The 15,103-nt window shown below is 43.5% G+C and overlaps 1 protein-coding gene across 1 annotated transcript; it reads right to left on the reverse strand.

Moving 5' to 3' along the window:
• Positions 1 to 9,639: 9,639 nt before the first annotated feature.
• On the reverse strand, positions 9,640 to 14,587 carry LOC102815217 (protein FAM24A-like). The gene is made up of 2 exons (XM_006867462.1): positions 14,581 to 14,587; positions 9,640 to 9,779 (listed from the first exon to the last, which is right to left on the reverse strand). Exons 1-2 carry the CDS (start codon positions 14,585 to 14,587, stop codon positions 9,640 to 9,642), a joined length of 147 nt encoding a protein of 48 aa, XP_006867524.1.
• Between the last annotated feature and the right edge of the window lie 516 nt (positions 14,588 to 15,103).

The following is a 15,103-nucleotide window of genomic DNA, read 5'->3' on the forward strand; positions in this document are numbered from 1 at the left end:
GGAGGCCAAGATGGCCAAACTTCATCTCTCATACTTCAGACATATTGTCAGGAGGGACCAGTTGCTGGAGAAGGATATTATGGTTGGTAAGGTGGAGGGTCAGAGAAAAAGGAAGACCCCCAAGGAGATGGATTGGCCAAGTGGCAGCATTGATGGACTCAAGCGTGGCAACAGTAGTGAGGTTGGCCCAGGACCGGGCAGTGTTTCTTTCTGCTCTGCATAAGGTCACTATGAGTCGGTACTGACTCAATGACACCTAACAACAACAACTGTTCATTCGAAACCAACAGGTCATTTATTCATCAAAATAATGATTTCATTGCTTGTTTTAAAGCCAAGGGTGGGGAATGTCTGGCACACAGGCCTTCTAAGTCCCACGAAATCATTTGGTCTGGCTCTGCCAAGCCAACCAAGCTCCATCCATCCAAAGAAAGTGGGCTCATTTTGAAGTGGATTGTTTTGCATGGCCTGAAAATGATGTTATAAATATCCAAATGGCCCTTGACAGAAAGAAGATTTGCCCCACCCTGGTTTTAAAGGGATCCAGTTGGATCGGGCCTCATTGGGTTTAGGTTACAGCTTGCAAAGGAGAGGGTCCAGACACAGTTCAAGTCCTGGGTGGTGCAGTTAATGCACTCGGCTGTTAACGAAAGGGTTAGAGGTTCAAGCCCACCCAGAGTCTTCTGAAAGGCTGGTGATTTGTTCCTGAAAAATCAGCCATTGAAAACCCTATGGCTCACAGCTCCGCTCTGACACAAGTAGGGGCAACTAGACAGCAACTGCTTTTAAAACAAGAGTTGAAAATTCTTGTGTGTCTGCATACTCAGCTATCAATTGCCCCCAATTGATAGCTGAGTATGGTCATTTCTGTCTGTTTCCCAGATCCTCAAAGCATTACAGAAAACAAGGAAAGTGCACACGACCCCTAAAAAGTACATTAAAAACTGAGCATCTCCTTGTGTCTCCCTGGAAGACAAGGGTAACATCTACTTTTTCTAATTTCTCTTCTACCTAAACAGATAATCAGCCCAGGCTAGACCTGCTACCTTCAAAGTTACCATTAAAGAAACAGACTTGAATGGAGGGTTTTTTGTGTTGGTTGCCAAGGTGTGGATCAGCACTGGACTGCGAACCACAAGGTTGGCAGTTCAAACCCAATAGCTTCTTCTTGGAAACCCTATACAGGGTTGCTATGAGTTGGAACTGACTCATAAGCATTTAACAATAACAATATTTATAGTTATTGTTGTGTGCCATTAGGTCTGGAACCCACCAGCCACTCTGTGGGAGTCAGTGTGGCTGTTTGCTCCAGTAGAGATGACAGCCTTGGATACCCTCTAGGGCAGTTCTCCTCCATCCTACAGCATCACTATGGTTTGACATCAATTCCACAGCAAAGCTTTTTGGGGTTTGTTTTTATTTAAAATATAAACATATTATAAATTCTTTTGGCCTTTGTCAGTCAGTGGCATGTCCAGGTGTAGCGATGTAGGATAAGCACTGGACCGCAAGGTTGGTTTGAACTGAAAGGTTGGTGGTTCAAACTCACCAGCTGCTCCTTGGAAGCCCTGTACAGGGTCACTATGGTTGGAACCGACTCAACAGCACTTAACTACAACCACAACAACAGCAGGTACCAGAAGAGATATGATGTCAAGTTCCTAAGAGAGGAGGGTGGTGTTGAAGAAGACTGGGGCCCAACCCAGGAATTCACTATGTATGGGGCTTGTGGCAGCAGGGACACAGACGGGCCAGCACAACAGAGGAGGGGCCACCCAGCAGTTGTGTGACTAGGGTTGTGTCACCCAGTGTGGTAACCCATCACCACCCACCACCACCCGCCTGTCATGAAGTGGGCCTGTAGGTGGGTCTCTTGACCAATGGGAGAGGGGAGAAGTAGTAAGGAGCCAGGGGCTGTGGGGGCCACTCCACCCACCAGGGTGTGACACCATGAATTATAACATTGGGTGAAACCAACACTCATGATGCCACTGGACTAACCCTGAGGTGCTCAGATTAAAGACTGACCTGAGAGTCAGCAAGGGATGTTGCCTCTGAAGCAGGTCCTTGTGGTCCCATCACACTGTGCTTTTGACTGGCATGCCCTTGATGAGACACGAAGCGATACTCATTTGATGACGCTCCCTGCTTACACATAGTGGCTATTGATGAACTGTGACTTTTACTAGTTAATTTGGGGAAAATGGCATCTTCAAACAAAAAATTCAGGATTTGTCACTAATTAGATTTGCTATCCAGGATCCCTAGTGGGACAGTGGCTAAAGAACTCTGTCGCTAACCAAAAAGTTGTTGTTGTTAGGTGCTGATTCGGAGAGACCTTACGCACAACAGAAGGAAACACTTGCTGGTCCTGTGCCATCGTCACGATCATTATTGTAAAGCTTGAGTTCACCGCTGCTGCCACTGAAGCCAATCCATCTCGTTGCAGTCTTCCTCTTCTTTGCTGACCCTCCACTTACCAAGCATGATATTCTTCTCCAAGGACTGTCCCTCCTGATATGTCCAAAGTATGTTGTTGTTGTTGTCAGGTGCCATCGAGTCGGAACCGACTCATAGCGACTCCATGCACAGCAGAACGAAACAATGTCTGATCCTGGGCCAACCTCACTACCGCTACCACACTTGAGTCCATCAATGATGCCACCTGGCTGATCCATCTCATTGGGTGTCTTCCTGTTTTTCTCTGACCCTCCACCTTGCCCAGCATGACATACTTCTCCAGTGACTGTTTCCTCCGGACAAAGTATAAGACTCCAAAGTATAAGAGACAATATCTTGTCATCCTGACTTCTAAGCACATTCTGGCTGTACTTCTTTCAACACAGATTTGTTTTGTTCGAGCAGTCCGTGGTACTTTTAATATTCTTCACCAATACCGTAACTCAAATGCATCAATTCTTCGATGGCCTTCTTTATTCGTTGTCCAACTTTCACATGCATATGAAGCTATTGAAAATACCATGGCTTGGGTCAGGCACACTGACATCTTTCCTCTTGAACACTTTAAAGAGATCTTGTGCAGAAGATCTGCCTCGTATGTCATTTGTTTTCTTGACTTCTATTCCCATGACTGTTGACTGTGGATCCAAGCAAAATGAAGTCTTTGACGTCTTCAACCTTTTCTCCATTCATCATGAAGTCATTTATTGATCCAGTTGTTAAGGATTTCCATTTTCTTTCAAGTGCAATCCATACTAAACACTGTAGTCTTTTATCTTCATCAGTTTTTTAAGTCCTCTTTGCTTTCAACAAGCAAGGTTGTATCATCTGCATGTTGTAGGTTAATGAGTTTTCCTCCAATCCTGATACCATGTTCTTCTTCATATAATCCAGCTCCATAAATTATTTGCTCAGAATACAGATTGAATAAGTATGGTGAAAGGATGCAACCCTGACACACACCTTTCCTGATTTTAAACCATTCGGTATCCCTTGTTCTGATCTAACAACTGCCTCATGGTCTATGTACAGAATATATATAGAAAAATCTTAAAAGAAACTTAAGAAAAGTCCAAAATTAGAATATTGCACGTATCATGGATTGTATTACCAGTAGAATTCTTCAATATTGCAACTTGAGACTTGAATTTTTTCTTTAATTCTTTCAGCTTGAGAAATGCTGAGCATGTTCTTCCCTTTTGGTTTTCTAACTCCAGGTCTTTGCAAATTTCACTGCAATACTTTGTCACATTCTTGAGCTGCCCTTTGAAATTTTCTGTTCTTTTTATTTTATCAGTTTTTCTATTTGCTTTAGTCATTCTACATTCAAGAGCAAGTTCCAGTGTCTCTTCAGACATCCGATCTTTTCTTTTGAATGATGGTTTGGTTCCCTCATGTATGATGACCTATGTCTTTCCACAACTCTTCTGGTCTTTGGTGATTAGTGTTTAATACATGAAATCTATTCTTGAGATGGTCTCTAAATTCAGGTGGGGTATACTCAAGTTCATATTTTGGCTTTTGTGGACTTTTATTTTCCTCAACTCCAGCCTGAACTTGCATATAAGCAATTGATGGTCTGTTCCACAGTCGGCCCCTAGACTTATTTCAGCTGATGATATTGAGCTTCTCCATTATCTCTTGCCAGCCTCCAAAAAACCCAAACCCACTGCAATCATTCTGACTCACAGTGACCCTATATAGGGTTTCTGAGACTGTAAATCTCAATAGGAACAGACAGCCTCATCTTTCTCCCATGGATATATTGCTGGGTTTGACTGCTCACCTTGTACTTAGTAATTCAGTGCTTACCCTACAGCACCACTAGGATTCCTTTCTTTTCCCACAGATGTAGTCAGTTTGATTCCTACGTATTCCATCTGGCTAGGTCCGTGTGCATAGTCATCATTTACGTTGTTGAAAAAAGGTATTTACAATGAGCAAGTTGTTGATGTAAAATCTATCATGTGATCTCTAGCATTATTTCTGTCACCAAGGCTGTATTTTCCAACTACTGATCTTCCAATTTATTTCTAATTTTCACATTCCAATCACCAGTAATTATCAATACATCTTAATTGCATGCTTGATCAATTTCAGACTGAAGAAGTTGTTAGAATTCTTTAATTTCTTCATCATTGACTTTGGTGGTTGGGGCATAAGTTCAAATAATAGTCATTCATATTAACTGGTCTTCCTTACAGGCATATAGATATCATCCTGTTCCAGGCAGCATTATACATCATGGCTGGTATTGAAATGTTCTTTTTGATAATGAATGTAACACCATTCCTCTTGAATTTGTTATTCCTGGCATAGTGAACTCCATGATTGCCTGATTTAAAATTATTAGTATCTGTCCATTTCAGCTCACTAATGTCCAGGATTTTGATGCTTATGCATTCCATTTCATTTATAATAACTTTCAAAATTTTCCTAGATTCAGACTTGGTGTATTCCACATTGATTATTAATGGATATTTGCAGCTGTTCTTATTTTGAGTCATGCACCATCAGCAAAAGAAGGTTCCAAGAGCTTGGCTCCATCCATGTCATTAAGGTTGACTGTACTTTGAGGAGGCCACACTTGCTCATTTGTACTTAGACTATCTTCCCACCTGAGAGGCTCATCTTTGGACACTATATCAGACAGCGTCCCTCTGCGATTCGTAAGGTTTGTCAGTGCTTACTCTGTCTGAAGTGAACCACCCTTGTACTAGTCTATACTTAGTCTTGGAAGTTCCACTGAAATCTGATGCAAAACACGACACCCACCCACCGTGCCACAGCTGGGTTTGATAATTCATTGCAACTTTACACAGGACTCAAAGACACCATACTCACAATGATGGGGCTAAGTAGGGAAGTTACAAGTCAGGACCTGAAATGCTCAGGACACCATTCTTTTCTCAGCCTTGCAGCAAGCAGGCTTCTCTATGGCCCTTGGCCCCTTGGTCTGGCCTGTGCCTTGCTCAGGGCATGTTACAAAGCTCTTTGAGGGTAGCTGATAAATATCCACAGGGCACACTACTCCACCATATCCCTCGGGCTGTGAGTCCGCATACCTTAAGTGCCTGAATGCACCTGCCTCTCTGAGCAGGAAAGCCTCCTGCCCGAAGTCACTCAGCTTTATTTGCTCTGTGGCTGGAAAGAGCACTGCTCTGTCTGGTGCTCTGCTTCTTCACTCTGCAGCTGCTGTTTCTCTTCCCGACTCCATTGCCAAAGGTCTCTGTCCCTGGGTCAAAAAGGTTCAGTTTGCAGGGATCTCAGGGACCAAAGATATACTCCCCTCCTGATTCTTCTCTGCTGGTAGCAGAAAATTTCCCCTCTGCTTCTGAGATGACTCATTTTATACCCAACAGGATGGCAAACTTGACCAATCACAATTCGCCCTGTCAGCAATCACTCATACCTGACTCACATAATACATTGGCACCTTCCCCCATCTTTTCTTACCCAGACCCATCAGGAAATAGCCATTTGATGGGAGTTTACAAAGACTATGGATAGAGAGGAAATTAAATAATGCACTGCACCACACCTGTTCAACTGGGGGGACCCTACTGATGGCATAGTTTACCAGCATCACAGCAACACACAAGCCACAGTACGACAAACTGACAGACAAGTGGGCGGGGGTGGGGGGGGTGGAGGGGGGAGGCAGAATTATAACTAGCAGCAGCAACAACAACAAAAACATATTAGAGACAAAAAGATGATTTTCAGTACTGCACATTTATTCAAAAGTATATAAAAATACTGTTATATAGTACACAATGTAAGGTAAATACTATAGAACTTGAATAATAAAACATTCTACTAAGAAAGAAATATTGTTCCTCATATTGGCATGCCCACTGTACCCGGGTCAGAGCCCCTCATTTATGTCACAGAAGCAAGGTGGGAGGGGGTCACAGGCCCTACACATGTTGCATTCCTGACAGAGCTGGAAGGTGGCTGAAGGCTCAGGAGTGGCGCATGTGGTCTGGGCATCATCATCTGAGTTACTCGTCGTCAAGGGCACAGCAAAGCAGGTCTTTACAACAGGTCTTAAGAAAAGACATACACAGAACGTCAGACCTACTTCGTTCTAAATCGGTTACAATTTTCAAGCATTTCTGGGAAGTTAAGACCTAGAGTCAATCCAACATGTGACTCCAGCCCTAGGTCTAAGCTCTCTACCCCTTCCCTGCGATCCTGTCTAATTACTTTTTCTCCTAATGTTGTTATAAATGGAAAACCAGGTTCCAGCAAATGAGGTGCAGAGAGTTACAAGCATGGGTCACCCAGCTGGTCCCTGCAGGCTCATGAGGTGCAAAGCAGGCCTGGGGAGGGTGTCACTATCCACCACAGCCCAGGGCTCTGGGACCTGCCCTACAACTCACAGGCTCAGTGTGAGCAAGACTGCTACCAACTGCCACTGTCTCATCTGTGTAGGTTCCTCTCCCCAATTATCTCTTGTTTGGACTGACCACTTGTTGGGTGTTTGCTAGGAATCTTCACACGGCCTAGCTTTCCCATAGGATAATGACCCGCCTTATTGTTTCTACACAGCTGTCAACAAGTGAGAGAATCCCTAGTACTTGTAAGAGATCAAGTCAGCCCATCATCTGAGTGAATACACGGTAGAAGCCACTCACTCCGCCTCTTCAGTCTACAGTGCCCAGGACAGGGGCGGCTCAGCCCACGGGCTGATTTCAACAATAGGTATTGTTGTTGTTAGTTGCGGCCAAGCCAATTGTGGCTCCAGGTGACCCGATGTGTGCAGAGTAAAAGGACTCCACAGGGATTTCAAGGCTGTGACCTCTCGGAAGCTGATCACCACGCCTGTCTCCCAAGGTGCTGGTTCTGAGTGAGCCTGAGCCATCAACTCTTCAGCTACTAGTAAAGTGCTTAACTATTTGCACCACCCAGGAATTCATCAAACCCTTTATAGGAAACTCAATGAACCATAGTTTTGCATATAATTTGTTGTTGTTAATTACCATGGAGTCGGTTCCGACTCATAGCGACCCTGCACAGGATTTCAGAGGCTGCAAATCTTTACGGGAGCAGAAAGCCTCATCTTTCTCCTGCGGAACAGCTGGTAGTTTTGAACTGCTGACCTTGAGGTTAGCAGCCCAGTTCATAACCACTATGCTACTACAGCTCCTTTTGTATAAATAACGTTGTTGTTGTTAGGTGTCATCGAGTCAATAGTGACTCATAGTGACCTCATGCACAGCAGAACGAAACACTGACCGATGCTGGGCAGTGTTTGAGTCCATCAACTCAGACAATATGTCTGAAGTATGAGAGACGAAGTCTGGCCATCCTGGCCTCCAAGGAGCACTCTGGCTGCACTTCTTCCAACACAGATCTGTTGGTTCTATGGGCAGCCATGGCACTTTCAATAGTCTCCTCCAACACCATAACTCAAATGCATCAATTCTTCTATGGTCTTCCTTATTTACTGTCCAGCTTTCGCATGCATAAATAACATACACACTCAAATAACATGAGTAGAGACATAGGGGACTAGCGTGCACGGGGGTTGCATGGTTTGCAGAAAACTGTATAAACCACAGACTATTGTTGTTATTAATTGCCCTTGAGTTGGTTCCGACTCATAGTGACTGGTGGGTTTGAACCATAGATCTTGTGTTTTGCAGTCCAGTGTTTATCTTACATAACCACACCATACTACATGCAATATTTACATTAAAATATGGTATTTGAAATCACTGAAGTAAAACAGAGCTAAGTCATAGAGCCCAAAGGCTGAGAACATTCTTCCTGAGCTCACAATCCCAAACTAGAACAGAATAAAATGAAGATTCCAACTAACCTGCCTCTCCTTTTCAAACCTACCTGCTCTTCTTGACTTCGCCCAGGCCAGAGGCATCAGTAGATGGGGCCAGGGGTGAGAGGGGATGGAGAGCACAACACAGAGGGATACTGTCAGAGGGGTAACATCAAAAGGCCTGTCTTTACAATTTTTTGTGCGGTATTTCAGAATACATTTATTTTTATATAAAAACAGCCCTGTAGCTAGTTATAACAATAACAACAAAACATTTTTCAAAAGTTCAGCTTATATATATGAATATACTTGCAAGGCTAACATCAACACTCGTTTACCTTCTGAATTTTCTAAGGTGTTCTGGTCAGAACTGTCATTAAACCCAATTACAATGAAGCTTCAAATCACCTGGTTTTGTCTGCATACGCTACTAACATGCACTGTTGTTTTCATTATAGATGGTGTTTTTATAGTCACAGATTTGGGGGGTTTAGCTACAACATTGTGGTAGTTAGTATTTGTGAATCTATATCAATAACTATTTTTTTTTTCCTCCACCCACTCACCCCATCCCCCAACAAGTCCTTTACTGCTGATTACATATCAATAATTTTTTTTGAGAATTAGTAATTAAAGGAAAAGGAGAATAAAATTTACATTTTTACTGTTACTGTTAAGTTACCAGGAATGTTATAATTCAATATAGAAAGGTTTTAGAAAGCAAATGTGTTGTTGTTATTAATATAATGGAGTCCTGGTGTGGCACTGTCAGATAAGCATACTGCTAACTGCAAGGTCGGCAATTCAGACCCACCAGTTACTCCTTGGAAATCCTATTCAGGGTCACTATGAGTTGGAAATGACTTGACAGTACTTAACAACAACAAGAAGGACTATTACATTGAAGCCGTTTATGATTTATACCACACATTAGTCTATGACTGGAGCCCTGGTGTGGCGCTGTAGAATAAGCACTGAACCGAAAGGTTGGTGGTTCAAACTCACCAGCTGCTCCTCGGAAATCCTATATAGGGTTGCTAGGATTTGGAACCAACTGGACAGCATTTAACAACAATATAATACACCAGGATGGAACAAACACTCGTGCAGCAATGAAGGATAAGCACGTGACCGCAAGGTCAGTTTGAGCTGCAAAGTCGCTGATTCAAAGTCCCTACCCGCTCCTCAGAAATGTGAGTCAGAACTGACTCGACGGCACTGAACAACAACAGTCTATGATTAAAATTGATAGTAAATGTAACGAAGGACGCTGTGTGGTCAGGTATGTCAGGAGGCCTGTGGAAGGGGAAGCATCATGAGTTGCCACACTGGGTGATCACCTCCAGTGAAGCCACTGCCCTGGGTGTGGTCAGAGAGCCCCGGGGTCCCACTGTGACTCACGTGACTGGCTTGGCTGAGGTGGCCACTTTGGAGTAAAGCTTGATGATGAGCCCCATCAGCACAAGTACTACAAGCAGGATGCCGCTCCCGATACTGATCAGGATGATTGTCTTGAGGTCAAATGTTGCACAGGTTTCTAGGAAGAGAAGTGCAGGCCCAGTCATGAATCAGCTGCCCTGTCAGCGCATACACACAACCACCTCAACGCACTTGGGAGAATATGAAGGAAAGCCAAACTCTGATCCTTAGGCGTCTAACAGAAGCGAATCGTCCCTGAGCAGCCTAAGCAGGCCCAGGATTGGAGCCAAGGGTTTGTTGGTGGATGAGAAAGAACTGAAATACAAAATCCAGGGAGAAGGAACATCAGAGGAGAGAAGTGGGCAGAACCTCCATCTCTCCTTCGTATGAGGCTGTCAGGACAGCAAAGGGGCCTGCTAGTGGTTGAGCTAGTGGCTTTCCTCCCGAATAACTGGGTCATCTGGTAGCATAGTGGTTACGAATCGGGCTGCTAACCTCAAGGTCAGCAGTTCGAAACTACCAGCTGTCCCGAGGGAGAAATATGAGGCTTTCTGCTCCCATAAAGATCTGCAGCCTCAGAAACCCTGTGCAGGGTCACTATGAGTCGGAATCGACTCCACAGTACTTAACAACAACCTCAGGGTTTAAGGAGATTGCTGGGAGCTTCCAGCCAAATCCTTTCCACAGGTCCAGAGACAGAAGTGCTCTGCATACTCCAGGTTTCCAGAAGCCCCCATCCCTCTCTCTGTCTTTGTGGTAGACCATAGGCCTTCCTCTACCATTTTCCTTCCTAAATCCTTCCTAGAAATCCAGTTTGTTTGGAATATGTCATTTGTTTAATCAAGCACTCTGATATTGTAAGAAAATAAGTCAGAAGGAAAAATTAACCTATCAAGCATACTTACCACATTTTGACTCTTCAGAACTGGGTGAAGGCCAACTGTACAGAAAAATCACAATGAACACCAACTTTAGGGAATCAGACATCTTCTCAGGAATTTCTCAAACCTCTAATTTGAGAACGTTGTGGTTATCTGTTCAGGATTAATTAAGATCTAAGAGTTAGGAGAGGAACAGCCACCGTCTAGCTCCAATTTTTATACCAACCAGGACCCAGGCTGTGTGACATCAGCTGTCTGAACATCAGCCCCTTTCCCAGAGTTCTGAATTCCATCAGGTATGGTACAGCACCTGTGGATTTGACTGTGAATCAAAAGCAAAGTTGACATTATGGTGAATGAAATAAGCCAGTCTGCAAAGGGCCAATACTACATGATTGCACGTAAATGAAATATCCAGTAAGGCAAATGCATACAGATCAAAGTCTATCATGGTTACCAGGGGTGGGGTTAGGTAAAATGGAGAGTTACTGCTTATGAGGTAATGGGCTTCTGTTTAGGGTGATGGAAACTTTCTGAAATGGAAAGCAGTGATGGTTGCAAAGCACAGTGAAATGTGATGAATTGTATATTTAAGGATGCTGGAAATGGCAGTTTTGTGATATGTGTTTTATTTACCACAATAAAGATAAAAAGCAAGTCTGAGGGTTCAATAAAAATAAGAGATCAGAATGTAGGGAGCTGAATGCCTAGAACTCCTTATATACCTAAGGGCTCAATTATAGAAGACAGGTTTGAGCCACATAATGAACTAATAGGTACCCATTTAACAGGATGCAGGAGTCCTGGTGTGGCACTGTAGGATAAATCCTGGACCACGAGGTTGTTTAAATCACAAGATTGGTGGTTCAAACTCACCAGCCACTACCCTGAAGCCCTGTACAGGGTGGCTATGAATTAGAACCTACTCCACAGCACTTAACAACAACAACAACAGGTTCACTGAATTTAGGAGATTATCACAATCTATGGTTAAGACAAAGGAGCTCTGGTAGCATAGTGGTTACGAATTGGGCTGCGAACTTCAAGGTTTGAAACTACCAGGTGTTCCACAGGAGAAAGACAAGACTTTCTGCTCCCATAAAGATTTACCGCCTCGGAAACCCTGTGCAAGGTCGTTGTAAGTTGGACCGACTCCAAGGCACATAACCATGGTTAAGACACAGGGATTTTTTTTTTAATAGAGTATCTGTTCTAGTCAGGTTTCTATGATTTCAAAGTACTCATACACAGTCAAGCTAGTACAGTGAAAGGAGAAAAATTATTTTAGGTACAAAGCCATTGTTTGCTTCTCTGGCCTAACCTTGGGTGGAAGGATGTCAGGAAAGGCAGCGGAATAAAGACTTCTGAAAAGTCTCCCCTCCAGCTTTTCTGCTTGTGGACAGCTCAGAGGAAGCATAGTTAGTGTTTTTTTATTTTTCTCACTGCCGTAAGTCTAAGTCAGAGTCTCCTAAAGAGCCCGAACAGCTGCGGAAACTCTTCATCAGAGGGTTGAGCTTCGAAACAACAGATGAGAGCCTGAGGAGCCATTCTGAGCACTGAGGCATGCTCACGGACTATGTGGTATTAGGAGATCCAAACACCAAGCGCCCCAGAGGCCTTGGGTTGGTCACTTACTCTGCTGTAGAGAAAAGGTGGCTGCAGCCATGAATGCAAGGCCACACAAGGTGTATGGAAGAGTGGTGGAACCAAAGAGGGCTGCTTCACGAGAGAAGACTCTCAAAGACCAGGTGCCCACTTAACTGTGAAGAAGATTTTTGTTGGTGGCCTTAAAGAAGACACCAAAGAGCATCACCTAAGAGATTCTTTTGAGCAGAATGGTAAGATTGAAGTGACTGAAATCATGACAGACTGAGACAGTGGCTTTGCGTTTGTAACATAAGATTGTTATTCAGAAGGACCATACTGTGACTGGCCACAACTGTGAAGTAAGGAATGCCCTGTCTGAGTAAAAGATGGCCAGTGTCTCCTCCAATCAAAAAGGTCGAAGTGGTTCTGGAAACTTCAGTGGTGGCCATGGAGGTGGTTTTGGTGGAAATGACAACTTTGGTCATGGAGGAAACTTCAGTGGACAAGGTGGCTTTGGTGGCAGCTGTGGTGGTGGTGGATACTATGAGAAATAGCTGTTGGGGTGATCCATCTTCAGAATCAAGGATATCTTGCGGGTAGCAGGTTGGCATGACAAAAGGGAACTCTGAGAAGAGACTAGTTTGACCTATTAGACTCTTCAGGGGTGAAACTAACTTTAGATGAGAACGCTCCCTGTAGGGACTAGTGGGCACCATTCGGGAAAGATTGTAAACTCCAAAGTACCCAGTAAAGGGGAATAGAGGAGGAGCTTTTTCCGAGCTAGGTTAATGAAACTCTTTGTCAATAGGCCATGCAGTGCATCTGCCTGTGTCTACGCGGCTGGGAGCCCGATTTTGCAAAATCGAATAAAAAACACCCCACTCTCACTAAAATGAGTACAGATTGGATTACTTGAGCGTTTGTCAGTATAGACAACATTTCTCACAATGTGGAGGCAGTGGAGATGGTTATAATGGATTTGGAATGATGGAAGCAATTTTGGAGGTGGTGGAAGCTATGATTTTGGCAGTTACAACAATCAATCTTCAAATTTTGGACCCATGAAGGGAGAAAATTTTGGAGGCAGAAGCTCTGGCCCGTATGGTGGTGGAGGTCAATATTTTGCCAAAGCACGAAACCAAGGTGGCTATGGCGGTTCAAGCAGCAGCAGTGGCTATGGGAGTGGCAGAAGGTTTTAATGATTGCCCGGAAACAAAGTTTAGCAGGAGAGGCGAGCCAGAAAGGGGCAGGGAAGCTACAGGTTACAACAGATTTGTGAACTCAGCCAAGCACAGTGGTGGCAGGTCCTAGCTGCTACAAAGAAGACATGTTTTAGACAATACTCATGTGTATGGGGAAAAAAACAAACAAACTCGAGGGGTGTATTTGTGACTAATTGTGTAACAGGTTATTTTAGTTTCTGTTCTGTGGAAAGCATAAAGCATTCCAACAATGATTTTAATGTAGATTCCCCCACCTCCACCCCGCACCCAAGGTGTTGACGCTAAATGTAATTGTCTGATCAGGACACTGAATAAAAATGTAATTGTCTGATCAGGACACTGAATAAATGTGTGTGTAAAGTTTGTCTACTCTGAAGCCATCTTGATAAACTACCCCACAGTGTGAAGTTTAGAATTCCTTCAGGGTTATGCCAGATTCCCATTCAATTTACTTATATTGAATAGGAAAAGGTAAAAACCAGTCACTGCCCTCTCCCGCCCAGGAGGCAAGCTAAAATGCTAATCAGGTCACCAAATGAGACCAATCCCCCTGGTTTTCCCCCTTGCCCTCAAACAGGTATGCAGCCTGGCCCCTCCCTGGACTCTGACCCCATATAGACCCGTGTTGTCCTCTATTCGGGGCTCAGAATTTGGAGAAATTAGCTCCTCTGAGTCATCCTCTGAGTCAGCCGGCTTAATAAAATCGTAAACTCTTGCTTCACCGACTGTGAATCTAAAACTGCTGTAACAATATAACCTTACAGGAGGGCTGCTTGGGGGCAGAGAAGCCATTTTCAGAAACCACTGTGTAGCTGAACTGACAGTTACTACGTTAAGAACCTGGAATTCGCCATAAAATTGTCACCTAAGCCATTAATTTATTTGATTATAAAAATGGTTGTTGGCACATCCATTCAATATATCTCATTTGAATTAATGGTACCAGATAAAATTATAGATGGGATTGAAATTTATGTATCATCCATGATCATGTGTAGTCAATAAAAAGATTTAATATCTTGAGAAAAAAAAAGTTCCCTCCATAAAAAAATGAAAAAAACTGACAAAAAAAAAAAAAAAAAAATGAAAAAAAAAAAAAAAAAAGGTAGAATCAACTTCTTCAGAACTCTGGAAATTAACTAAAGCCTTGCAGCCGTCCCAGAAGCATTTATTTAAAAAACAAAAAACAAAAAGACTGAATCTTAGTAAGAATAGCAAGTCTCCTTACTCTCCATGTCCACGATTGACTAGAAAAACAACTGACCTGTGTTCCCAGTGTGGCACTGTGGATCAGCACTGGACTGGGAACCACAAGGTTGGCAGTTCAAACCCACCAGCTACTCCTTGGAAACCGTATACAGGGTCGCGATGAGTCAGAACAGACTCAATGGCACTTAACAACAACAACACGTTCCCAGTATGAGAAACATTGTCTATACTGACAAACACTCAAGTAATACGATCTGTACTCATTTTAGCAAGAGTGAGGTTTTCTTTATTCAATTTTGCAAAATTGGGCACCAAGACCCGTAGACACAGGCAGATGCGCTGCGTGGCCAATTGACAAAGAGTTTTATTAACCTAGCTCGGAAAAAGCCCCTCCTCCATTTCCCCTTTACTGGGTACTTTGGAGTTTACAATCTTTCCCGAATGGTGCCCACTAGTCCCTACAGGAGCATTCTCATTTAAAGTTAGTTTCACCCCGTCCCCATGAACTTCCCCTACTTCCTTGATGGGTGTGTTGTTAAGTG

The sequence above is a fragment of the Chrysochloris asiatica genome, unplaced genomic scaffold (assembly GCF_000296735.1).
Source record: "Chrysochloris asiatica unplaced genomic scaffold, ChrAsi1.0 scaffold00105, whole genome shotgun sequence".
NCBI lineage: Eukaryota > Metazoa > Chordata > Mammalia > Afrosoricida > Chrysochloridae > Chrysochloris > Chrysochloris asiatica.